The sequence below is a fragment of the Phacochoerus africanus genome, chromosome 7, assembly GCF_016906955.1.
Source record: "Phacochoerus africanus isolate WHEZ1 chromosome 7, ROS_Pafr_v1, whole genome shotgun sequence".
Classification (NCBI taxonomy): Eukaryota; Metazoa; Chordata; class Mammalia; order Artiodactyla; family Suidae; genus Phacochoerus; species Phacochoerus africanus.
In genome coordinates, this window is record NC_062550.1 from 20,884,202 (window position 1) to 20,908,921 (window position 24,720).

Genomic DNA, 24,720 nt, shown 5'->3' on the forward strand with positions numbered 1-24,720 from the left:
CTCTCTTCTGGAAATTTAAGCTTTTTCCCAGCTCTGAAGATAAAGGGAAAGAGAAGGAGACAGGGGGGCGCTGGCCTTCACTGAAGGGGCTGGACTTCACTGTAGGGGCAACCAGCAGCTGACCAGAAGGGGGAAAAAAAAAAACGAAAACAAAAAAACAGAGAAAACCCGCGCCCCCAAGAGGCCTTAACGCCCACGGCAGCGGGACACCGCCAGCCGGCGTCACGTGACGACGCACCGCGGCGGGTAAACTACAACTCCCAGCGTGCCTCGCGTCCCGCCGGCGTTACGCAGCTCTCGCTGATTGGTCGCTGGGAATATTTGAAAGGAGGGGCTGGCGCGGAAAACGAAGGGTACATTTTGGATCCTTACCGAGTTCTCGGTGTAGTGGGTAAGTCCTGCTTCTGGGAAGGAGGACGGTCTCTGAGACCCGAAGGCCTGAAGGCCTCATGAGCGTGTGTATGCGCTGAGGTGAGTGGGGTCCCAGCGCTGACTTGAGGAAGAGGCCGGGCGTCAGGAGGGTTGGGAGCCCGCCGCAAGTCCTGGTGGGCGCTGAAGAGCTGGGTGGAGGCCTCCGGTGTGGGCCGTAGGTTGGTGGGAAGGGTAGTGAGGCTGGGGACCGGCCAGGAGGAAGGAAGAGAGGAAGCGTCGGTTTATAACGGGAGCCTGGAGTCCTGGCATGGGCTTTTTTTCCGGTAGGATTTCTGAGGGGATTCTTTGCGGCCCCCCCCTCCCCCCGCCGCCGCCTTTCGAGGCCTTCGAGCCCTTCTCCCGCCCTTCATTTACCTCCTTTACAAATCTTCTCAGCCTTCCTTAATCCGTTTCCTTTCTCCTAGCCCCCTCGGCACCATGAGGAGCTTCAAAGGAGTCAACTTTGGGACTTTGCTAAGCAGTCCAAAGGAGGCTGAAGAGTTGCTGCCTGACTTGAAGGTGGGCGTGCTGGCTGGCTGTGGGTACATACACCTGGCTTCCCAAGCTGCGCTGTTTGTTTTTTAACTGGTTTGAAGAGACGGATGGATAGGAGATCCTCTTCTGAGCAATCCCATTTCTAGTTCCCTTCCCTATCTCTTTTTCTCCTTTGGTAGCCCCATTCACATCTTCCTCTTCTCCTAGGAGTTCCTGTCCAAGCTTCCAGTTGGTTCTCCCAGCTGTCGATCTGATGTCGAGAGGAGACAGACTTGTGATGCTGTCCTGAGGGCTTGCAACCAGCAGCTGACTGTCAGGCTGGCTTGCCCTGAGCACCTAGGGAGCCTGCTGGAGCTGGCAGAGCTGGCTTGCGATGGCTACTTGAGGTCTACCCCCCAGCGCCCACCCCTCTATCTGGAACGAATTCTTTTCATCTTTCTGCGAAACGTTGCCGCACAGGGAATCCCAGAGGCCACACTCCGGCTTGCTCAGCCCCTCCATGCCTGCATGGTGCAGTGCTCTCGCCAAGCTGCTCCTCAGGACTATGAAGCTGTGGCTCGGGGTAGCTTTTCTCTGCTTTGGAAGGGGGCAGAAGCCCTGGTGGAGCCACGAGCGGCGTTCTCAGCTCGGCTGAAGGCCTTGAGCTTTCTAGTACTCTTGGAGGATGAAAGCACCCCTTGCGAAGTTCCCCACTTTGCTTCTCCAACAGCCTGTCGAGTGGTAGCTGCCCATCAGTTATTTGATACCAGTGGACATGGTCTGAATGAAGCAGATGCGGATTTCCTAGATGACCTGCTCTCCAGACATGTGATCAGAGCCTTGGTGGGTGAGGGAGGGGACTCTCCTGGTCCCCTTTCCTCCCAGAAGGCCCTCTGTCTCTTGGAGCTCACCCTGGAACACTGCCGTCGCTTCTCCTGGAGCCACCACTATGCCAAGGCCACCAGGGCAGTGGAGAAGGCCCACGATTACCTAAAGAACACCAGTCTGGCCCCCAGCCTCCAGCTATGCCAGCTGGCAGTCGAACTGCTGCAAGTTGGAGAGGGAGGACCCCAGGCGGTGGCCAAGCTTCTGATCAAGGCATCAGCTGTCCTAAAGAACTGTATGGAGGCACCGTCACCCCCGCTGCGGGCATTGTGTGACAGCTGCCAGTTCTTCCTCTCAGCCTTGGAGCGAGGCACGAAGAGGTGCTATGGACCTGATGCTGTACTCAGCCTCTTTGCTTTTCTTGGAAGCTACTGTTCCCTCATCCGGCAGCTGCAGGATGGTGTGAGTTAAGGACCTGGAGGTAGGGTGGGAAGGTGGCTCTGTGGACTTTCTGTCAGGCTCTGATCTTTGATAAGATCTGGGAGCCCAGCTCCTGCCTCCGTAAGCTGCTGTCTGGACTATACCTGGCCAGCCAGCCGGCAGCCTAGTACATGCTGAGAGCACAGTGGCCCTTCCTGACGTCCTCCTTCCTAGGCTGTTATCCACTATCCAGGACTCTGAGCCTGGAGCTCCCTGTCCCTCAAACCAACCCTCCCCTTCCTTCCTCAGGTCTGTGGGGACTCCTCCAAGCAGCAGCAGGCTTTGGTTCAGATGCACTTTCAGGGACTTCACCTCTACACCGTGGTGGTCTATGACTTTGCCCAAGGCTGTCAGGTACCATCTGGAATCAAAAAAACCTGTTCAGGTCCTAGGGTCTGGAGTTGCTTGACTGCCCTGGGTAGAGCTTCAGGGTTGCTTTGGCTTTGGGCATGGGGTGGGGTGGACATCGCCTTGGACCTGGTATGTCTCCTCTCACCTTTCTTGTCCCTTCAGGTAGCTGACATGTCTGACTTGGCTCAGCTAGTGGAAAGTTGCAGATCTGCTGTTGTCTGGATGCTGGAGGCCTTAGAGAGCCTGTCAGGCCAAGAGCTGACCGACTACCTGGGGATGACTGGTTAGTGCCCTGGGGCTCAGATAGAGGGTTCTTGGGAGGGTCATCCCTTCTTAGGCAGGTAAGTAGCACTTGCTGGATAGTTCTGACCACTAGGGAGGCTCCCGGGGGTTTACAGAGGCAATGAAAAAGATGTTTATAAGGACCAGTTACCTCTGTATTTAACAGCAGTGGAGAAGTCATGAGGCTAACATACCATAACAGACACAAATTCTTTCTCATTGACTTTGAAATCTGTTTGGTATTTGTTTCATAAAAATGCAGAACATTTATAATTTAAACTTGTTTAAACCAGGTAAAACATGCACATGGTTCAAAATTCAAATTGCACAAAAGGGCATATAGTGAGGAGTTCCTGTTGTGGCACAGCGGAAACAAATCCGACTAGGAACCATGAGGTTGCAGGTTCAATCCCTGCCCTCGCTCAGCGGGTTCAGGATCTGGCATCGCTGTGAGATGCGGTGTAGCTCACAGATGCGGCTTGGATCCTGCATTGCTGTGGCTGTGGTGTAGCCTGGCAGCTGTGGTTCTGATTCGACCCCTAGCCTGGGAACCTCCATGTGCTGCGGGTGCAGCCCTACAAAGCAAAAAAAAAAAAAAAAAAAAAAAGGCAAGCAGTGAGAAGTTCCCCTGCTGTTCCTAATCCTAGTCACCCAAGTCCCCCTCTGCAGAGGCAACTAATATGGTCAATTTCTTACGTATCCTTCTAGAGATATACTATGTATACCGATATATATAAATATAAACTGTGTATACGTGTATGGACTAACAGACATATATACTTCTCACTCTTTTTATTGAAATCTACATGCAGAAAAATTCTAAGATCATAAGCAGACAGCTTTACAGATTTTATGAAGTGAACATACTTAGTAGCCAATGCCTAGATCAAGTAACAGAGCATGACTTAACCCCCCAGAAACCCTCCTTGTGCCTCCTCTGGTCCCCACACTCCAACAGCACTCACTACCTATCCTAATAGCATCGATTAGTTTTGCCTGTTTTTGTATTTCATAATAAAGTTTCCCCTCATTTGACAAAAAGCATGGCCCTCTAGTTTAAATTATATAAACCTAATGAGTCCAGTCACTACAAGATGTTGGAAAACTTTTCACATGCATGTTTTCGGATTGAACCTAGCCACAGCAGTGAAAATATCATCAGGCATCAGAAAAATTAATAGCGTGAGAATTCTTCCTGCAGAATACTGAAGATCTACTTTATTTTCTTCTCCCAGACGTCTACATAGATAGCCAGGAGGCTGGCTAAACTAGAATTTAGGAAAATTTTATTCATTTTATTTATTGAGGACTTACTATGTGCTAAGCACTGTTCTGAGTACTTGGATATATCAGTACTCAAAACAGTGATATAAAGACCTCTCCTCATGGAGCCACATTCTGGTTAGGGGAGAAGGATCATAAACAGTAGGATAATTGATGTATCGACTTGTTAGAGGGAGTTCCCTTCGTGGCTCAGTGGTTAACGAACCCGACTAGGGTCCATGAGGATCTGGTTTGATCCCTGGCCTTGCTCAGTGGGTTAAGGATCCAGCATTGCCATGAGCTGTGGTGTAGGTCACAGATGTGGCTCGGATCTGGCATGGCTATGGCTGTGGCGTAGGCTGGCAGCTGTAGCTCCAATTCGACCCCTAGCCTGGGAACTTCCACATGCCACAGGTGCAGCCCTAAAAAGCAAAACCAAAAGCATGTTAGAAAGTGATCAGAAATATGGGGAGAAAGGAAAAGTGGAGCACGATAAGAAAGAGAACTAGGAGGTCAGAGTTGGTGATAGGGGCAAGTTGGCATTTAGAGAGATGGTCAAGGTAGGCCTCAGAGAGAGTGTGACATGAGGGAAACCTGGAGGGTTGAGAGAGTTGGCCATGTAGATGCCTGGGAAAGGACATCCCTGGCAGAGGAAACAGCCAGTGCCAAGGCCCTGTGGCAGGAGAGGGACTGGTGTGTTCAAGGAATAGCAGGGAGGCTAGTGTGGCTTCAGTGGAATGAGGGAAGGAGAGGAAGGTAAGGGACGGGCCAGAGTGTTTCCCCTAAAATGCTGACCTTCGGAGCAAGATGCAGACAGATTGGCACGTAAGGAGAGATGGGCCCTGTGTGGGACTGAAGACTCTTGTAAAACAAGTGCAGAGGGGCTGGCTCTTGTGGGTTTGCCTTCCTGGAATGGAGGGCGTGGGCTGACTTGGAGCAGGAAGGGGAGAGCTGCCCCCTTCTCACTCCCTAGTGATGGGGGTTCCTGTCTGATCTGGGAGCTGCTGAGCTGACCACAGGTCACGCATCTCTCTACTGGCCCTCCGACAGGAGAGGGCACTGGAACCCTTCCTGCAGTCATCTGTCCTTTCTCTCCTGCAGCCTCTCACACCAGTAACTTGGCCTACAGCTTCTATAGTCACAAGCTCTATGCCGAGGCCTGTGCCATCTCCGAGCCCCTCTGTCAGCACCTGGGCTTGGCAAAGCCGGGCACCTATCCTGAGGTGCCTCCTGAGAAGGTAGGAGGGCAGGTTATGTGGCGGGGAGGAAGGAGTTGGCATAGCGTGAAAGGGCCTGGCCAGGACCCTGTCTTGGAGTAAGGTGTTAGCAGCTGCACATTGGCACCAGTGGCCCGGGGCGGTGTTTCTCAGACCTCACCTGTGCTTTTATTAATTTTTTTTCAATTGACTCATTTTGTATATTTAGCTTTGTCCTAAGCCAGTGGTTCTCAATCTGGCAATACATTAGCATCATCTGAGTTAACCTAAAAAAATTCTGGGAGTTCCTGCTCTGGCACAGTGGATTTAGATTATGACTGCAAGCAGCTCAGGTCACTGCAGAGGCATGGGTTCAATCCCCCACCTGGTGCAGTGGGTTAAAAGATCTGGCGTTGCTGCCATTGTGATGTAGGTTCGAGCTGTGGCTCAGATTCATTTCCTGACCTGGGAACTTCCATATGCCATGGGTGTGGCCATTAAAAAAAAAAAAAAAAATTCTGGGAGTTCCTGTTGTGGCTCAGCAGTAACAAACTCGACAAGTATCCATGTGGATGCGGGTTTGATCCCTGGCCCTGCTCATTGGGTTAAGGATCTGGCATTGCCATAAGCTGAGGTTGCAGATGTGGCTTGGATCTGGCGTTGCTGTGGCTGTGGTGTAGGCCAGCAGCTCCAATTTGACCCCTAGCCTGGGAACTTCCATATGCCACAAGTACGGCCCTAAAAAGCAAAAAAAAAAAAAAAAAAAAAAAAAATCTGAAGCCTGTCTCCAGCTAATTGCATCAAGAACTGGTACTGGAGCCCAGGCATCTGGATTGCTTTGCTTTTCCTTTTTTTTTTTTCTTAGGGCCGCACACACAGCACATGGAGGTTCCCAGGCTAGGGGTCAAATTGGAGCTGCACCTGCCAGCCTACGCAACAGCCACAGCAACACAGGGTCCAAACCACATCTGCAACCTACACCACAGCTCGTGGCAATGCCAGACCCTTAGCCCACTGAGCGAGGCCAGGGATCAAACCCACAACCTCATGGTTCCTAGTCGAATTTGTTCCCACTGCGCCCCAACAGAAACTCCTGAATATTTTTTAAAAAGTTCCCCTAGGTGGTCCTTTGGGCAACCCAGGGTGAGAATCACTGTCATAGACTAAAAATACCCATGAAAGGATGGGATGGCTGGATTGGTGGGCGAGCTAGGTCATAGAGCGTCTTAGGTTTCTTCTGGTGAGCCTCTCAAGGATCTAAGTGGAGGCTTGACATCAGATTGGCATCCCGAGTTTCTCAGCATCACTGTGGTGAATGCACGGAGCAGCTCTCGCAGCCCAGGCAGGAAAGGGTGGGTGTCTGGAGTGAAGCAGCTTCCAGAAGGATGGAAAGAAGTGAGTAGGGGCAAGAAGTCAATGATTAGCCCAGAAAGTGACTGGCTGTGAGGAAGGGAAAAGGAAGAGGCCAGGATGGTCTCGCCTTTCCAACTTGGGAGAAGGTGGTCATTTGCTGAGAGAAGGATCAGGAGGAGGAGCAGATTTGCCAGGGTGTGGGTGATGGCTGTGTGGGTAGGATGGGCAGAAACCTCACATTGAGAGCAGCCAGGATAATTAGTTCTTCGCTGTCTCCTGCTTCGGTCAGGGCCGGGGGCAGGAGGGCCCTGTGCACGCCCATGCTCCCCCACGGCCTCCCCAAGTACAGACTCCCTGGTTCCTTTCTCCAGTTTGGTCTGTTTTCTTTCTCTGGTCAGTTGCACAGATGCTTCCGGCTGCATGTAGAAAGTTTGAAGAAACTGGGTAAACAGGCCCAGGGCTGCAAGATGGTGACTTTGTGGCTGGCAGCCCTGCAGCCCTCTGGCCCCGAACACATGACTGAGCCGGTCACCTTCTGGGTCCGGGTCAAGATGGATGCAGCCAGAGCCGGAGACAAGGAGCTACAGCTGAAGTGAGTTGGGCGGGCGGGGGGACAACCATGGCTGCCCCCTGGCTAGGGTTGCTTTTGGTTCATGGTCACATTCATCCTCATGTCTGAAAAAGGCACTGTTGCCTCCATTCATCATTATTCATTGAGCGCCCACTGTGTGCCAGCCAATGTGCTGGGTACGGGGGGGAGGGGCACAGCAGCGACAGGCAGTGTTCCTGCTTTCACCGCTGGAGACTGAGCTCTCAGCAAGCTGAGGCAGGGACTCCTTGGCATGGGGCAGAGGCACCATGCTTCACGGGCATCCCGGGTGCTGAGCCTGCCCTTTCTCAGGACACTTCGAGACAGCCTGAGCAGCTGGGACCCGGAGACCCTGGCCCTCCTGCTCAGGGAGGAGCTGCAGGCCTACAAGGCAGTGCGGGCTGACACAGGGCAGGAACGGTTCAATGTCATCTGTGACCTGATGGAGCTGAGCCCCGAGGAGACGCCGGCCGGGGCCTGGGCCCGAGCCACCCACCTGGTGGAACTGGCTCAGGTGCTCTGCTACCACGACTTTGGCCAGCAGACTGACTGGTGAGGAGGAAGGGCTGGGGAGGCCCCTCTTGCTTCTTGCCCTAGGTCCTCATACCGTTTTCAGAGCCTGTTTCCCTCTCCACCTCCCTGAGCACCCACTTTGGCTTGTGGCCATGGAAACTCATTCAGAGGATGAGGCCAGCTGTGCTGCAGAAGGCCCTTCCCAGGACACCATGGCAGGTACTCAGTGGTAGCCAAGCTCAAGTGCCTCTTCTCCCTCTAGCTCGGCCCTGGATGCTATCCGAGAAGCTCTGCAGCTTCTGGAGTCTGTGAGGCCCGAGCCTCAGGCCAAGGATCAACTTCTGGATGATAAAGCACAGGCCCTCCTGTGGCTCTATATCTGCACCCTAGAGGCCAAAATGCAGGAGGTGAGTTGGCTGCTGCGGGGCTGAGCAGAACTGGGTACAGGGATTATTTTCCCTGGACCCCAGTAAGCTGGTACCAACCCGGTTTTGCACCCCGATCGCCCCATCCAGGGTATTGAGCGGGATCGGAGAGCCCAGGCGCCTAGTAACCTGGAGGAATTTGAAGTCAACGACCTGAACTATGAAGATAAACTCCAGGAAGATCGTTTCCTATATAGTAACATCGCCTTCAACCTGGCTGCGGATGCTGGTGAGGGCTGTGAATGTAGTGTGCTGGGATAGGGCCTTCTCTGGGGCTTCCTGAGAGCAGGACGGGTACCCCCAGGGTGGGAGAGGCTGCCCTGTGGAGTGGGAGGTGGGCACAGGGATGGAAGCTGTTATGGAGAAGATGATCACATTTCCCAAGTGGCCCACCCTTGAGAGAATGGCCGGTGCCTTTCTTCTGACTTACAGCTCAGTCCAAATGCCTGGAGCAAGCCCTAGCCCTGTGGAAGGAGGTGCTTACAAAGGGGCAGGCCCCCGCCGTGCGGTGTCTCCAGCAGACAGCAGCCTCCCTGCAGATCCTGGCGGCCCTCTATCAGCTGGTGGCAAAGGTAACGGGGCAGGGAAGGGCCACAGATCAGAAGCCCAGCTCCTTCTCCTTCTTTGCCTGTGTTCTTTGCTGAGAAGTCATATCCAGCAGGGGCTCTGTCACCAATCTCCCTGAGTTTTAAGTCCAAGCTCCATCGTTTACTAGTCTGTGGGCTTAGGGTCAATTGTTTAATCTTTCAGGCCCAAGTTCCCTTATTTCTAAAATGAGGGCAATAATACTAGCTCACAGCCTTGTTAGCATTCAATGAGATAATGCATGGAAGATGGTGTGTGTAGACAGAATACTCGAATCAGCCATAATTATTAGTAATTGTCAGATAATTTGAGGCCTGTATACTCAGAAAAAAGACAAAAATGCCTATAGACTTAATTTTACAGTTTTGCATGCAGTGATAGGAATTTTAAGAACTCCCTGAAGCTCTTTCCTGGACCCCACATCAGGAACCTCAGAAAGAACATGTGCACATCAAGGATCTTTGTTACTATGAGCATTGGGCCATGTTTCTAGCAGGGAGCCTGAGAAGCTGCCTGATTTGAGCCTTGGCTCCAACTGCATACCTCTTATGGGAAGTTAGACAAGCAGCTTAACCTATGTAAGTTTTAGTTTCCTCACCTGTAAAATTGGGATTAGAATTCCTATGAAGATAAAGTGAGTTGGTACAGTGCTTGGCACAAAGTAAGCTCTCAGTAAATCCTGGCTATTGATGAGGACTGGCACGTGGACTTTATGACAGAAGGGAGGCACTAGGATGGTTTGCAGATACCCTCACTGTTCTCACTTCCTGCCCTTTGAAGCTGGCTGATGGTTGCTCTGTCTGGGTGGCCACATTCCAGCCAGGTCGTCAGGTCCATCCAAGGTCCCAAAAGACTGGAGGGGAGGGGGTGGAAATGGAGGCTTGAGCCTGAGCTGGGTAAACTTGTTGCTCCTGGCCAATCAGCCCCTGCAGGCTCTGGAGGTCCTCCTGCTCCTGCGAATGGTGTCCCAGAGACTGGAGGACCACGGGAAGGCAGCTGGCACCTCCTGCCGCATCACCCAGCTCCTCCTGACGCTCCGCTGTCCCAGCTATGCCCAGGTGAGTGCCTAGCCGCCCTGGCCTGGGGGTTGCAGGGGAACCTGGGTTTGGTGACCCATCTTTTCTTTAAGAAGATAGGCTACTGAAGGGGCGCCTCTGCCTTCTCCCACCACATTTGGCCAAAGGATCATAAAGTGTGGAGTAGGGGTGGCTGTGGGAAGAGGGGTGTCTTTCTCCTTCTCACAGCAAAACCAACTGTCCATTAGGTCTTACACAGTCTGCACCAGCAGGACATGGTTAAGCCTGTATTTCCCAACCATTGTTCCTGCCCTAGTTGACTGATGCTTCTTGGCTCACTTAGGGCTCTTACAGTGTCTCCTAGCTGGTCTCCTGGCCTCCACTTCCTCCCTTTTCCCTTTCATCTGCTAGCGTGATCTTTCTAGGCGCAGCTCTGATCTTATCTCTTGCCTGCTTAAAGGATTTCATTGGCTTCTCTGTTGCCTGAAGGACACTGTCCAGATCCTTCACTCTGGATTGCACATCTATATTCTGGTTCACTTTTTTTCTTGCTGCTCCACATGAGCCATATGCCAGTTCGTACCAGTTACTTTATGTTCTTCTTACTTCTCTCTGTCTTTGGGTGTGTTAGTCCCTCACCATCCTCTCCCTCACCATTTTTTTTTTTTTTTACCACCCCCATGACATATGTAAGTTCCCAGGCCGGGGATCAAATCTGAGCCACAGCTGCCACAGATTTGACAACACCAGATCCTTTAACACACTGTGCCAGGCTGGGGATCAAGCCCATGCTGCCACAGAGACAACACCAGATCTTTAATCTGCTGTGCCACAGCTGGAACTCCTCCCTCACCCCCTTTTTTTTTTTTTAAAGTTTTGTTGGGAGTTCCCATTGTGGCCTAGTAGTGAATCCGACTAGTATCCATGAGGATGCGGGATCGATCCCTGGCCTCACTCAGTGGGTTAAGGGTCCGGTATCGCTGTGAGTTGTATAGGCTGGCAGCTGCAGCTCCAATTCAACCCCTAGCTGAGGGTGCAGCCCTGAAAAGACCCCCCCCCCCAAAAAAAAAGATGTATTGAAGTAGAGTTGATTTACAATGTTGCGATAATTTCTGCTGTAAAATTTTTCATTTTTTTTAAGTTTTATGGGGGTATAGCTGATTTACAATGTTGTGATATCCCTCACCTTTTGTTTCATTCAGCAAACCTGTGCTTTCTTTTTAAGGCTTAGCTCAGTTGTCTCCTCCTTCATGATGTATTTTATATGTCCTCTTCTGCAAGGGCAAAATCAACCACTTTCCCTGGGACCCCACACCGCCAGTGGCATTGTGTCATGATCACATAGGTATGCCCGTCCCCCAACTACATTGCAAGCCATTGGATGGAAGGGCCTACTTACTGCTTATTCAGCTTTGTCTCTCTAGTTTAGTGGTTAACTGAAAGGTACTAAATTTTAGTGAGTGAGAATAATTCCTACATGGATTATAATATTTGAAATAATATTTAATCAGGAGTAGTCAATATTTTGCTTACCAATGTTTTCATCAGCTTTAATTTGGAGGTCTGGCTGCCTCCCCTCACCAGTATGCTCATGCACCCCCGGTCGCTTCCTCAGGTGTACCTGGCAGAGGCAGAATCAAGTCTGAAGCTTCTGGATCGCACCACAGACACATACCTGCTCCTTTCCCTGACTTGTGACCTACTGAGAAGTCAAGTCTACTGTGCTTGCCAGAAGGTGCATCTCTGTTTCTTAACTGGCGAAGGTCCTAGCGCTGGCAGGGTGCGAGGATTCTCCAGATATCTATCTGGCCCCTGAGGTTTCCCCGGGGGTGGGGAGGACATTCCTGGCCTTGAGAAACAGAGCTGTCTCCTGGCCATGCCCCCTCCCGTGGATCGCCTGGTGCTTCTCTAGGAACCATTCCATCCTTTCATCCTTTCCTGGCTCCCTCAGGGGCAAAGGGGAAGGTCTGTCCCATGACTAGAAGCTGGGATAACACTGGAAATCTAGTGGGATCCAAAAGCCTGGGCTTTCTCACACACTAGACATGTGACTTGGCCGAGTCTTGTGCCCTCTCAGGCTGTAGGTTTCTCTCCAGCTTTTATAATCTTAAAACACGATCTCTAGGAGTTCCCGTCGTGGCGCAGTGGTTAACGAATCCGACGAGGAACCATGAGGTTGCGGGTTCCATCCCTGCCCTTGCTCAGTGGGTTAACGATCCGGCGTTGCTGTGAGCTGTGGTGTAGGTCGCAGACGCGGCTTGGATCCCGCGTTGCTGTGGCTCTGGCGTAGGCTGGCGGCTACAGCTCTGATTCGACCCCTAGCCTGGGAACCTCCCGTATGCCGTGGAAGCGGCCCAAGAAATGGCAAAAAGACAAAAAAAAAAAAAACCAAAAAAACCCCCACAATCTCCAGGGGCATCTCAGCTGCCAATTTGACCTCACTCACTGCTCCCCTCTCTCCCACCAGGTGGCTGAGGGCGCCTCTCTGTTGCTGTCTGTGCTTCGGAACCCTGCCCTCCAGAGGTCATCCAAGGCCTGGTACTTGCTACGGGTCCAGGCCCTGCAGCTGGTGGCGGTCTGCCTTAGCCTCTCATCAGACAGCCTCCCGGCCCCGCTGTGGGAGCAGCTCTGTGCTCAAGGTGAAAGAAGAGGGTGGATGGCCCTCCTTGCCCAATGCATGCTGTGTGTCTGCTGTCAGCTCTGCTCAGCCCTCCTCCCCTCTGCTGTCCATTCCCGTGGATGAGCCCACCTAGAAGCTGCCGGAGTAGGCCAGGGATAGCAAACATGTTTCATTTCGCTTGCTGACTCTGATTGCTTAGTGACTGCCCAGAATACTGCACTGACAAGGATTCTGAGACCCCATGTGGTCTCAAGGGGAAAGAGTTCTGTGATTGATTAGCTATGTCTGCCTTAGGTACAGTTGGAGAGGGTGAGAGTGTACTCTGCATTTGATGTCTTAGTAATTGGAGGTGCTGGAAGTTCTGGCCACATCATCTCCCCTCTTGCCCCTTCCACCTCCCCCCAACACTTGCACAGGTTGGCAGACACCTGAGGTAGCGCTCATCGACTCCCACAAGCTCCTCCGAAGCATCATCCTTCTGCTCATGGGCAGTGATGTGCTCTCAATTCAAAAAACAGCTGTGGAGACGCCGTTCCTGGACTATGGTGAGTCCCGGGAGGAGCGCTATCATGAACTGAACAGGCTGGATGGTGATGGTGAGGCTGGCAGTTTTGTCTCCAGGGGACCCAGACTGGATCCTGGATCCATCCACGTGATGATGGTCTCATCTCTCCTTTGCCACAGGTGAAAATCTGGTACAGAAATGGCAGGTTCTTACTGAGGTGCTGAGCTGCTCCGAGAAGCTGGTCTGCCGCCTGGGCCGCCTGGGTAGTGTGAGCGAAGCCAAGGCCTTTTGCTTGGAGGCCCTGAAACTGACGATGAAGCTGCAGATACCGCGCCAGTGAGTACAGGGCCTGAGAGGATGCTGATTCCCAAACCGGGGTGCCTGCGTGTTTGATCACGAGTTCCCAAGCTGTTCCACAGAGTATCATGTTGTGTTTGGAAGGATGCATTCTGTGGCTAAATATGTGGGAGACACTGACTTAATCAAGATTAGACATATTTCTCCCCCAGCTATTATCTATGAGGATGTGGGTTCGATCCTTGGCCTCGCTCAGTGGGTTAAGGATCCGGCGTTGCCATGAGCTGTGACATGGTTTCGGCTCGGATCCCGTGTTGCCATGGCTGTAATGTAGGCTGGCAGCTGCAGCTCTGATTCGACCCCTAGCCCGGAAACCTCCATATGCCACAGGTGTGGGCCAAAAAAAAAAATTTAGATGTTTTTATTGCTGTAGGACTTCTCATGTCCTCCACTATGCTAATAATACACATTATAAATCTCCAGACGGGAGATCCAGTGTTCAGTGTTTCTAGAAATTGCTTTGCCTGGAGGCCCCCTCCTTGCGAGGACTGCAATTTGGGAAATGGGAAATCCTGCCCTCAGGTACAGGGGTGAGTTGGTTTGAGAGAGGCGTGTGGAAGATTTTCTGCAGGGAGCACTTGAGGTCACCTTTAGGAAGTAAAGGCCTTCCGGAGCCTGGAAAGACTGATGGCTCTGCCTGGGAAAGGGGCAGGAAGAAAGATTCTCCAGGAAAACAAGGGTCTCCACTCATGGGTCATCATCTCGTCTGCAACAAGGTGTGCCTTGTTCCTGGTGCTGAAGGGGGAGCTGGAGCTGGCGCGCAACGACGTTGACCTCTGTCAGTCAGACCTGCAGCAGGTTCTGTTCTTGCTGGAGTCTTGCACAGGTGAGCAGCCAGGCCCGCACGCCCGTGAGCGGTGGTGAGAGTGATGCTCGCACTACAACACCTCTTTATATGTCATGGTTCCCTTCTCAGTCACAGACTTGGCAAAGCTCCCTTCACTTCAGTCAGACCCTTGGTGTCCCTCCTTCAGAGGGCCTGTCCAGCACTTATCCTGCCTGCCTCTAGTGGTCAGCACTAACATATTCTAGATATTTAATTTATTTTTATTTTATTTTTTTTTAAATAGGGCTGCACCTGCGGCCTATGGAGGTTCCCAGGCTAGAGGTCGAATCGGAGCTACAGCTGCCAGGCACAGCCACAGCCACAACAACGTGGGATCCGCGCCTTGTCTGCGACCTACACCACAGCTCAGAGCAACACTGGATCTTTAACTGAGCGAGGCCAGGGATTGAACCTGTGTCCTCATGTGATACTAGTTAGATTCGTTTCCTCTGAGCCACGATGGGAACTCCCTAAATTTTAACTTAAATAAAATTTAGTATTCAGGGCCTTAAATACTTGCCACACTTCCTGTGTTCAGTAGACCCGTGTTCAGTAGCTGTGGCTACTGTATTGGGCAGCACAAATGTAGCGTCCTCAGAAGGCCTTAAGCTTGGAGTTCCCCTGTAGCTCAGCAGGTTAAGGATCTGGTGCTGTGGCTCAGGTTGCTGTTGTGGCACAGGTCTAATCCCTGGCCCAGGAACTTCTGCATGTGTCGGTGCAGTCACACACACACAAAAAAACTTGGAAAGAAGGGCTTAAGCTTAAAATATGTATTTATGGTACATTTTTCTCTTATACACTTTTACCTATACTATTTCATTGGACCCACACAAAACCATGGAAAGTGGGAACATAAAAGAGTTTTTTCATTTGTAAAATGAGAAAGTTGAGAAATTGAATGTTTTGGGCCAGGATCACAGGGCTAGTTAGGGGCAGGAGTCAGGATTAAGACTTGGGCCTCTGGGTGCTGGCTACGGGGATGCTGTGGGCTACATGGATACTTTGTTAGAATTAAGAAAATATTAGGGTTTTTTTTTTTTTTTGGTCTTTCTGTCTTTTCTAGGGCTGCACCCGCAGCATGTGGAGGTTCCCAGGGTAGGGGTCTAATTGGAGCTGTAGCCACCGGCCTACACCAGAGCCACAGCAAGGCAGGATCCGAGCCGAGTCTGCGACCTACACCATAGCTCACGGCAACACTGGATCCTTAACCCACTGAGCGAGTCCAGGGATCAAACCCGCAACCTCATGGTTCCTAGTCAGATTCGTTAACCACTGAACCATTATGGGAACTCTGAGAAAACATTAGGATTTTATAAAAAAAATAATAAGCCATGCTAATATTTAGTATGTTAGCTAGTACTATATACAAGCCGTTAGTAAGGACGTGACACACATTAGGGCACTGGCCACTGGGGTAGCTCAGGAAGCACTGGTATCATTATTCCCAGTTTTCTCATTCTTGGTCCACTCCCTCCTCAGAGTTTGTCGGACTAGGGCAGCAGCCGGACTCTGTGAAGAAGGTCCACTTGCAGAAGGGGAAGCAGCAGGCCCGGGTGCCCCGTCCTCCAGAGCTCCCGGAGGAAGAGCTTGTCCTAAGAGGCCCTGCCCTCGAGCTGGTGGCCACTGTAGCCAAGGAGCCTGGCCCCATAGCACCTTCAACTAACTCCTCACCAGTCCTGAAAACAAAGCCCCAGCCCAGCCCCGGCTTCCTGACCCATTTGCCCACCTGTGACTGCTCGCTCTGCGCCAGCCCTGTCCTCTCAATGGTCTGTCTGCGCTGGGCATTGGTCACCGCGGGGGTGAAGCTGGCCGTGGGCCATCAGGCCCAGGGTCTCGATCTGCTGCAGGTTGTGCTGAAGGGTTGCCCCGCAGCCACGGAGCGCCTCACCCAAGCTCTACAAGCTTCCTTGAATCGAGAAGCACGCCCATCCCCTGTCCCGGGCCTCTTTGATGAGATCTTGGCCCAGGCCCACACTCAGCTGGCACTAGAAGGGCTGAGCCAACCCTCAAACAAGAGCCTGGGGAAGGTCCTGGAGTCGGGGCTGAAGTTTGTGGCAGCGCGGATACCCCACCTGGAGCCCTGGCGAGCCAGCCTCCTCTGGGTTCAGGCCCTTGCAAAGCTGGCTGGCCTCAGCTGCTGCACTGCCCAGCTTTTTGCAAGCTCCTGGGGCTGGCAGCCCCCATCAGTAAAGACCCCCACTGGCTCAGAACCCTCTAAGCCTCGGAGCCAAAAACATTCTGGACGAGGGCGCCAGCAAGCAGTCTCTGCTGCTCTGCCCCTCTCAAACACCTCTGTGAAGGGTCTGGAAGGCGGCGGACCACCCTGTACACCTAAGCCCGCAGGCCGGGTCAGGCAGGCTGGCCCTCGTGTTCCCTTCACCGTGTTTGAGGAAGTCCTCCTTACAAAGAGCAAGCCTGAGGTTCCCAAGGCCCCCAGGGTACAACAAAGGGTCCAGACACGCCTCAAGGTGAGGTGGGACTGGCGTCGGGTGGGGGTGGCCTGGAGGAGAGTTTTGCAGAGCAGCTGTCTCACCGGAATAGCTTCCCAGGGCCTTACTGGCCCCTTTAGCTCACCTGTTACCATAGGACCCCTGCATCTCCTACAAGACCTAGTTCAGGTCCACCTTTGTTTCAGACAGAAGGGACTTTTTCCTTCTTAACTCTGCAGTTCCTTTCCCTTTTCATCCTTCATCCTTTCACCCCTCCCTCCTTCCACACCCCAGTTACTGCCCCAGATTGTGTGGACTGCAGGTGGGAAGTTAAGTCTGAAATCTTCCCCAAGGGCCTCTGTGATGGTGCGTCCACAGCGCCACCTGCTGGCAGACGGTTGTCAGTGACGGCCCCTTGGCCCTTCTCCCTTTCCCACCCTCCTAGGTGAACTTCAGCGATGACAGTGACTTGGAAGACCCTGTCGCAGTGGAGGCACAGTGTGCAGAGGGGCCCAAGAAACGGAGCACTGCTTCCCGGGGCCGGGGCCGGGCTAGGAAGGGCCTGAGCGTGAAGACTCGTGCAGAGGCCGCCCCAGCTAGTGGCCCTGAGCACCCCGGTCTCAGTGGCAGGAGCCGGAGGGCCAAGAAGGTGACATCAGGACACTGTGAGGAGCTGGGCCCTGAGATGATGCGAACCATCCCTGAGGAGGAATTGATGGACAACCAGATGGAAATGAGCTTTGAGATCCTCAGGGGCTCAGACGGGGAAGACTCAGCCTCAGGAGTGATGGCAAAGCTGGGAGGAAGAGGTCCGTGTTTTTTCAAGGTTGCCCTGGGACAAAAACCCAAGAGATAACTGGTGCCAAGGATGGAGCGAAAGAAAGTTCTTTTGCTAGCTCTGCGACTGGACCCTAGAAGGGGGAGCTTAGGGGTTGGCAGGGGGAAACTCTACAGAAAAGTTGTGCTCTCCGCCCAGGTGGGAAGACCCCAGCTCCAGGCCCTGATACAGCCATAGGAGAGTGTGAGGTGTTGAGACGGGATGCCGGCAAAGAGGAGCTGCCCGTCCCGTGCCCAGACAAGGCTCTCGGTCCTCGGCACCGACTCCCCTCGGCCCCCATGGCCATCAGTAAGTATGCTGACCGCCAAGGTCTGGTTGCTTAGAGGGGGCAAGCCACGAGGTTTCTTGATCCCAGTGCTTTTCCAGTCTGTCCTTGGTTCTTTTTTTTTTTTTTTTTGTCTTTTTTTCAGGGCTGCACCTACAGCATATGGAGGTTCCCAGGCTAGGGGTTGAATTGGAGCTGTTGCCGCCGGCCTACACCACAGCCACAGCAACGTGGGATCCGAGCCATGTCCGTGACCTATACCACAGCTCACAGCAATGCCGGATCCTTAACCCACTGAGTAAGGCCAGGGATCAAACCCACATCCTCATGGATACTAGTTGGATTCATTACTGCTAAGGCACAATGGGAACTCCCCAGTCTGATTTTTTTTTTTCTGGCTTTTGGATCCCCAACTGGACCCAGGAGCCTTTGAATGTGGGTTTGAACCTGAGCACTCCCTCTGCTGGCTGTATGCCAGTCACTCCACCTCTCTGAGCTTCAATTTACTTAATTGTAAAATGGCATTGGGGGAGGGTGGCGCAAGCTGATGCATGTAACTGATGTGGAACCCACGTGGCCCGCTGCCCTTCATAAACAGTAGCAGCTATTTTTCCCTGTGGGAGAAGGGCTAGGCGCTTGTTCTTGGACAGCTCCCATCAGCCAGGAAGTGGGGGATTCCTCTGTACCAAGCATCTTGACCTTCCTCTAGGTCTCTCTACCCTGGATTCCATTTGTGCCTCACTGAGCATTGCTTTCCGTGGGGTCAGTCACTGCCCTCCTAGTGGGCTCTACGCTCACCTCTGCCGCCTCCTAGCCTTATGCCTGGGCCACCGGGATCCCTATGCCACTGCCTGCCTTGTCACCGAGTCTGTCTCCATCACCTGTCGCCACCAGCTGCTCATCCACCTCCACAGGAGGCTCAGGTGAGCGCCCACCATTCCCAAGGCTCAGGCTGGGACAGACTGGAGGGGAGGGTCCAGACTTTGAAGGAGGAAGAACTCACCCCTCACTTGTGTTGCCTGCAGCAAGGCCCAGAAGCGCCAAGGATCTCTGGAAATAGCAGACCAGCTGCAAGGGCTGAGCCTCCAGGAGAGGCCTGGAGACACCCCCCTGGCCCACATCCAGCACCTCTTTTCCTTCAGAGCTTTGGGATCTGGCCACTTCCCCCAGCCCGAGAAAGAGCGTTTCCAGGAGCGCCTGGCTCTGATCCCTGGTGGTATGGTGGTGGGCATTGCTGGCTCAGTGGTCTTTTTATGCATCTGCTTAGGGAGGAGTTGGCTGAAGGGGTTTAAGTCATTAGTTCCCACACAGATTTATGATCCTTAGGGAAGGACAAGTCATACTTTTCTACTGATTAGTTGTTTTGCTACTATCACCAAAGAGACATACCTTAAATCTAGATTTTTTTTTTATTTTTATTTTTTTGCTTTTTGGGGCTGCGTGTGTGGCATAGGGAAGTTCCTAGGCTAGAGGCCTTATCGGAGCTGCAGCTGCCGGCCACAGCCACATCTTTTGACGTACACCACAGCTCACAGCAATGCCGGATCCTTAACCCACTGAGCAAGGCCAGGGATTGAACCCTAGTCAGGTTCATTACTGCTGAGCCACAACAGGAACTCCCTAAATCTAGAAGTATTTTTGTTTTTGTTTTTGAATTTCAACTTTGAATTACCAGCAAGCTTAGGGTAAGTTCGGGTGTCTGGGGTCTTCCTATGACAACGTGCAACTTGTTAATGGATGATTTGAATGTTCGCTGTGTGCAGGGCCCTTTGTTAGCTTCTGTAGGGACACAAAGAAGTCCAAGACACGGTCTCTGTCCAGAGGAAGCTGTTAGAGCAAGAGGTTGCACCTTGAACCTCAGTGGCCAGGGAAGACTTCTAGGAGTTGTGGGGTCTTTCTTTTTGTTTTTTTGTTTTTTTTTGCTTTTTAGGGCCGTACTAGCGGCATATGGATGTTTACAGGCTAGAGGTCGAATTGGAGCTACAGCTGCCAGCCTGTACCACAGCCACAGCAATGCGGGATCCAAGCCATGTCTGCGACCCACGCCACAGCTCAAGGCAACGCCAGATCCTTAACTGAGCGAGGCCAGGGATCGAACCCGCATGCTCATGCATGTTGTCTTTAGTGATAGATAGGGATTGAGTGCAGGAGGCAGGGAGAGGAATTCTTGTAAGAGCTGGAATAACTGGGCATGTCCTGTGTCAGGGGTGACTGTGTGTGTGTTGGCCCTGGCCACCCTCCAGCCTGGAACCGTGGGCAACACCCTCCTGCTGACCCGGCTGGAAAAAGACAATCCTCCGGTCACCATGCAGATCCCCACGGCCCAGAACAAGGTAGGTTTTCCAGACCAGGGAGCGAAGAGGGGCTGAAGCAGGCTTCTGGGCAAGGTGTGGCTGGGGGTGGAGAGACGGCGATCACATGGACAAGCAGAAATCTCATAAGCCCATCTCCTAAAGCTTTCTCTGAGTTCAGCCCTGAAGGAGTTTGATGCCATCCAGAAAGAACAGAAAGAGAACAGCAGCTGTACCGACAAGCGAGAATGGTGGACAGGGCGGCTGGAACTGGACCATAGGATGGAGGTGTGCCCCCACGGTGGGGTGCGGTGGGGTGCGGTGGGGGTGGGATGGGGTTGGGCCCGCCCGAGGAATATCTTCTCTCTCAGGGGTCCCAGGTCTGTGCTGAGCTACCTCAAGTCCTTTCTGGAAGTGTAGGCCTAAATAAGAAATTCTATCACTTGGGGAGTTCTCATTGTGGCTCAGCAGGTTAAGAACCTGACTAGTGTCCTCGAGGATGTGGGTTCAATCCCTGGCCTCACTCAGTGGGTTAAAGGATCCAGCACTGGAGCTGTGGTGTAGGTCGCAGACATGGCTCGGATCCTGCTTTGCTATGGCTCTGGTATAGGCCGGCAGCTACAGCTCCGATTGGACCCCTAGCCTGGGAACCTCCATATGCCGAGGGAGTAGCCCTAGAAAAGACCAAAAAAAAAAAAAAAAAAAAAGAAGAAAGGATCCAGCACTGCTGTAAGCAGTGGCCTAGGTTACAGATGCAGCTTGGATCCAGCGTTGCTGTGGCTGTGGTGTAGGCCAGCAGTTGCAGCTCCCATTCAACCCCTAGCCTGGGAGCCTCCATATGCTGCATTTGCAGCTCTAAAGAAAAAAAAAAGATCAAAAAAAAAAAAAAATTCTGTCGCTTGGGGACGACTTTAAACAAGAGCCCAAGATGTGAAGGGGTTATAGCAATGGACTGTTGAGGATAAACACACGCCAAAAAAATCGAAGCCCAAGTTATCAGCGTCCTGGTTGTAGTCTCAGCAAATAAAAAATGTTTCTCGCTTCTCGCCTTTTATGACTGGCAGTAAGATATGTAAGACAGAGCCACTCATGGGAAGACCCACTTTCCTGTCTCCAAAATGTCGGTGCCTGTGGGGAAAGAAACGCAGCTTCCTCTCTGACTGAAGGTTCTGTCCTGCATCCAGGTTCTCACCACTTCCCTAGAGAAGCACGTGTTAGGCTGCTGGAGGGGACTGCTGCTGCCATCCAGTGAGGACCCTGGCCCTTCCCAGGAGGCCTCCCGTCTGCAAGAGTTGCTGCAAGAATGTGGCTGGAAATACCCTGACCCCACTCTGCTGAAAGTGAGTTGAGAGATCAGGGAAGGGGAAGAAGCCAGCCTTAACTCTGTCCCACCTGCCACGGAGGGTGGAGGTGGGAGCTACGGTACTCACTGCCCACTGTCCCCCTGCAGATCATCCTCAGCAGTGCCAGTACGCTCACCCCACAGGACATTCAGGCCCTGGCCTACGGGCTGTGCCCGGCCCGGCCAGAACGAGCCCAGGAGCTCCTGAGTGAGGCAGTAGGGCGCCTACAGCACCAGACAGTAGCAAGCAGCAGGCACCTTGTCCTAGTGCTGGACAAAGTAAGGAGCCAAGGCCTGGAGGGGCGGCGTCTGGTGGGCAGTGGGCACTGACGGCCACGCCCCTTCTGGCTCTCCCGACCCCTGACCAGGGGTCAGGGACCCCTGACCTCTGAGCGCTCTTTGCCCAGGACCTGCAGAAGCTGCCATGGGAGAGCATGCCCAGCCTCCGCGCCCTGCCCGTCACTCGGCTGCCCTCCTTCCGATTCCTCCTCAGCTACTCCATCATCAAAGAGGTCTGGGGACTGGGGGTGACTGGCGATGGGGCAAGAAAAGGCGGAGAGCTGGGGGGTTGGGGGCGAGGAGGTCTGGGGAATGGATCCGCCGTGGAAAGGGGCTTGGGGGTTGCTGGAGCTTGGGCCCTCTGGCTAGACCAGGAGCCTCATCACCAGTGTCTCTCCCTCAGTGTGGGGCCTCGTCGGTGCTGAGCCAAGGGGTGAATCCTCGCAGTACCTTCTACGTCCTGAACCCTCACAATAACCTGTCAAGCACAGAGGAGCAGTTCCGAGCCCATTTTAGCAGGTCAGGGGAGGAGAGTAAAAAGGGGGTGGGGAAGGGTAGGCACAACACAAGGGCAAATCTCCTGCTCTCCGGAGTCAGCTGCTGCAGTTACCTTCTCCTTGGTGTTCCTTCTGCCCCCTTGGCCCCATGAGCCTCATTAATGCCTGCCTTTTCCCTGCAGTGAAGCTGGCTGGAAAGGGGTGGTCGGGGAGGTGCCGAGCCCGGAACAGGTGCAGGCAGCCCTGACGGAGCATGACTTATACATGTGAGTGCTCAGCACAGGGAGGTGGGGAGAGGGGCAGCCCCAGAGGGTGGGTACCACCACGGTTTGCTTCGGGGCTTGGGAGCCCCTGACTCAGGACACCTCCCGAGACACAGCAGAGGCCTGGCACTGCTAAATCAGGCTCATCTCGCCTCCTTCTGCTTCAGCTATGCAGGGCATGGGGCTGGCGCCCGCTTCCTGGATGGCCAGGCTGTCCTGCGGCTGAGCTGCAGGGCCGTGGCCCTGCTCTTTGGCTGCAGCAGTGCAGCCCTGGCTGTGCACGGAAACCTGGAGGGGGCTGGCATCGTGCTCAAGTATATCATGGCTGGCTGGTGAGTCTTGAGCGGCAAAGTCCATCCTAGGTCCCCACTCTAAGTGCTTTCCCAAGTCTGAACCCGAAATCCTTCCTCTTTTGTGCCCCACCTTCCTCCCGCCCCAGTTCCCTGGCATGCCTGGGCCTTGAACTCGTGGCCCTCTTCTCTCTTACTCCCTACCTCTGGGTGCCAAGGGACTTCCTCATTGGTTCAGTCCCTCTCGACTCAATCACCACCACCACCACCACCACCACCACCACCACCAATGGAGTTTTCCCAAGTAGTCTGTTTTAGAGCCCTTACTTTGCCTTGCTTCCTTCTCTTTCCCCAGCCCCCTGTTTCTAGGTAACCTCTGGGATGTAACTGACCGTGACATTGACCGCTACACGGAGGCTCTGCTGCAGGGCTGGCTTGGGGCAGGTTCAGGAGCCCCCCTTCTGTACTACGTCAACCAGGCCCGCCAGGCTCCCCGACTCAAGTATCTCATTGGGGCTGCACCTGTAGCCTATGGCTTGCCTGTCTCCCTGCGATGACCCCATGGGGCTTTTCTGTTGCTGATGGAAGCCAGGTGCCTGTTCTACCTCCAAACCTAGATTTGGCCCTGAGGATATTTTAAGTGATTTTCCCAGTGTTTTATGAAATGTTTCCTTTTGATTTAATCTTAATATAATAAAGATATATCATTTGAACCTTCTTTTGTGTAATTCCTCTGAGAACATTTGAAGACAAGACTATTGCTCATTTGGAGGAGTTCCTGTCGTGGTGCAGTGGTTAATGAATCCGACTAGGAACCATGAAGTTGCGGGTTTGATCCCTGGCCTTGCTCAGTGGGTTAACGATCCGGCGTTGCCGTGAGCTGTGGTGTAGGTTGCAGATGCAGCTCAGATCCCTTGTTGCTGTGGCTCTGGTGTAGGCCGCTGGCTACAGCTCCGATTTGACCCCTAGCCTGGGAACCTCCATATGCCATGGGAGTGGCCCTAGAAAAGGCAAAAAGGCAAAAAAAAAAAAAAAAGACTATTGTTCACTTGGAGTTCCCGCTGTGGCACAGTAGGTTAAGGATCCAGTGTTGCCATAGCTGTGGTGTGGGTCACAGCTGTGGCTTGCATTTGATCCCTGGCCTGGGAAGTTCCATATGCTGTGGGTATGGGCAAAAGAAAAAGGACCATTGCTCAATTCCTACTATGCGGTACTATAAATAAGAATAGCTTGGAGTTCCCGTCGTGGCACAGTGGTTAACGAATCCGACTGGGAACCATGAGGTTGCGGGTTCGGTCCCTGCCCTTGCTCAGTGGGTTAAGGATCCCGCGTTGCCGTGACCTGTGGTGTAGGTTGCAGACGCGGCTCGGATCCCGCATTGCTGTGGCTCTGGCGTAGGCCTGTGGCTCCAGCTCCGATTAGACCCCTAGCCTGGGAACCTCCATATGCCGTGGGAGCGGCCCAAGAAATAGCAAAAAGACAAAAAAAAAAAAAAAAAAGAATAGCTTGCAAGAGTTCAAGTCTGAGGGGAGTCCCTGTTGTGGCTCAGTGGTAACAAACCTGACTGGTACTCATGAGGATGCGGGTTCAATCCCTGGCCTCACTCAGTGGGTTAAGGATCCAGCGTTGCCACGAGCTGCGGTGTAAGTTGCAAACAAGGCTTGGATCTGGCATAGCTGTGGTGGTGGTATAGGCCAGCAGCTGCAGCTCCAATTCGACCCCTAGCCTGGGAACTTCCATATGCCACAGGTGTGGCCCTGAAAAGCAAAAAGTGTTTGAGATTGTTGGAAAGAACGTAAAACCATGGGACAAAGCTGGGCCTGGCTTGGCCTCAGCAGACAAAGCTGAGGGAGAGAGGAGCATACAAATTCAGTGTATGGGTACAAAGGCCCAAGGAAAGGTAGAGATAAATCCATCGAGTGCCTTGGAGTTCCTGCTGTGGAACAGCTGGTTAAGGATTGGGTGTTGTCTTTGCTGTGTTGAGAGTTTGATCCCTGGCCTGGCCCAGTGGGTCAGAAAGATCTGGTGTTGCTGCACTTGTGGTGTAGTTGAAGCCCCTCCCCTTGGATTCAATTCCTGCCCCAGGAACTTCATATGCCACAGGTGCAGCCAAAGAAAAAAGAGGAGTTCCCCCTGTGTTTCGGTAATGAACATA

At 53.0% G+C, this 24,720-nt stretch overlaps 1 protein-coding gene across 2 annotated transcripts; it reads left to right on the top strand.

Moving 5' to 3' along the window:
* Positions 1-26: 26 nt before the first annotated feature.
* ESPL1 (extra spindle pole bodies like 1, separase) lies at positions 27-23,278 on the top strand. 2 transcript variants are annotated; one of them, XM_047786744.1, is made up of 31 exons: positions 27-471; positions 837-930; positions 1,114-2,172; positions 2,440-2,544; positions 2,704-2,824; positions 5,188-5,324; positions 7,034-7,227; positions 7,537-7,776; positions 8,000-8,144; positions 8,253-8,391; positions 8,595-8,734; positions 9,671-9,805; positions 11,379-11,498; positions 12,231-12,402; positions 12,800-12,928; positions 13,068-13,224; positions 13,962-14,071; positions 15,551-16,539; positions 16,946-17,309; positions 17,477-17,626; positions 18,313-18,526; positions 18,629-18,819; positions 19,809-19,936; positions 20,060-20,182; positions 21,079-21,234; positions 21,345-21,515; positions 21,644-21,748; positions 21,919-22,034; positions 22,195-22,278; positions 22,443-22,607; positions 22,921-23,278. In XM_047786744.1, the coding sequence occupies exons 2-31, from the start codon at positions 850-852 to the stop codon at positions 23,120-23,122; spliced, it is 6,342 nt and encodes a 2,113-aa protein (XP_047642700.1). In that variant the 5' UTR covers positions 27-471; positions 837-849; the 3' UTR covers positions 23,123-23,278. The 2 variants fall into 2 exon arrangements, with proteins under 2 accessions (XP_047642700.1, XP_047642701.1); XM_047786745.1 differs by having other exon boundaries at positions 27-391.
* The last annotated feature ends 1,442 nt before the right edge of the window (positions 23,279-24,720 follow it).

Coding starts and splice junctions, on each gene's coding strand:
- ESPL1 (XM_047786744.1), top strand. CDS start 850: ATGAGGAGCTTCAAAGGAGTCAACTTTGGGACTTTGCTAAGCAGTCCA. Junction 12,929..13,067: donor GACGCCGTTCCTGGACTATG/GTGAGTCCCGGG, acceptor CCTTTGCCACAG/GTGAAAATCTGGTACAGAAA. Junction 19,937..20,059: donor TCCCCACGGCCCAGAACAAG/GTAGGTTTTCCA, acceptor CATCTCCTAAAG/CTTTCTCTGAGTTCAGCCCT.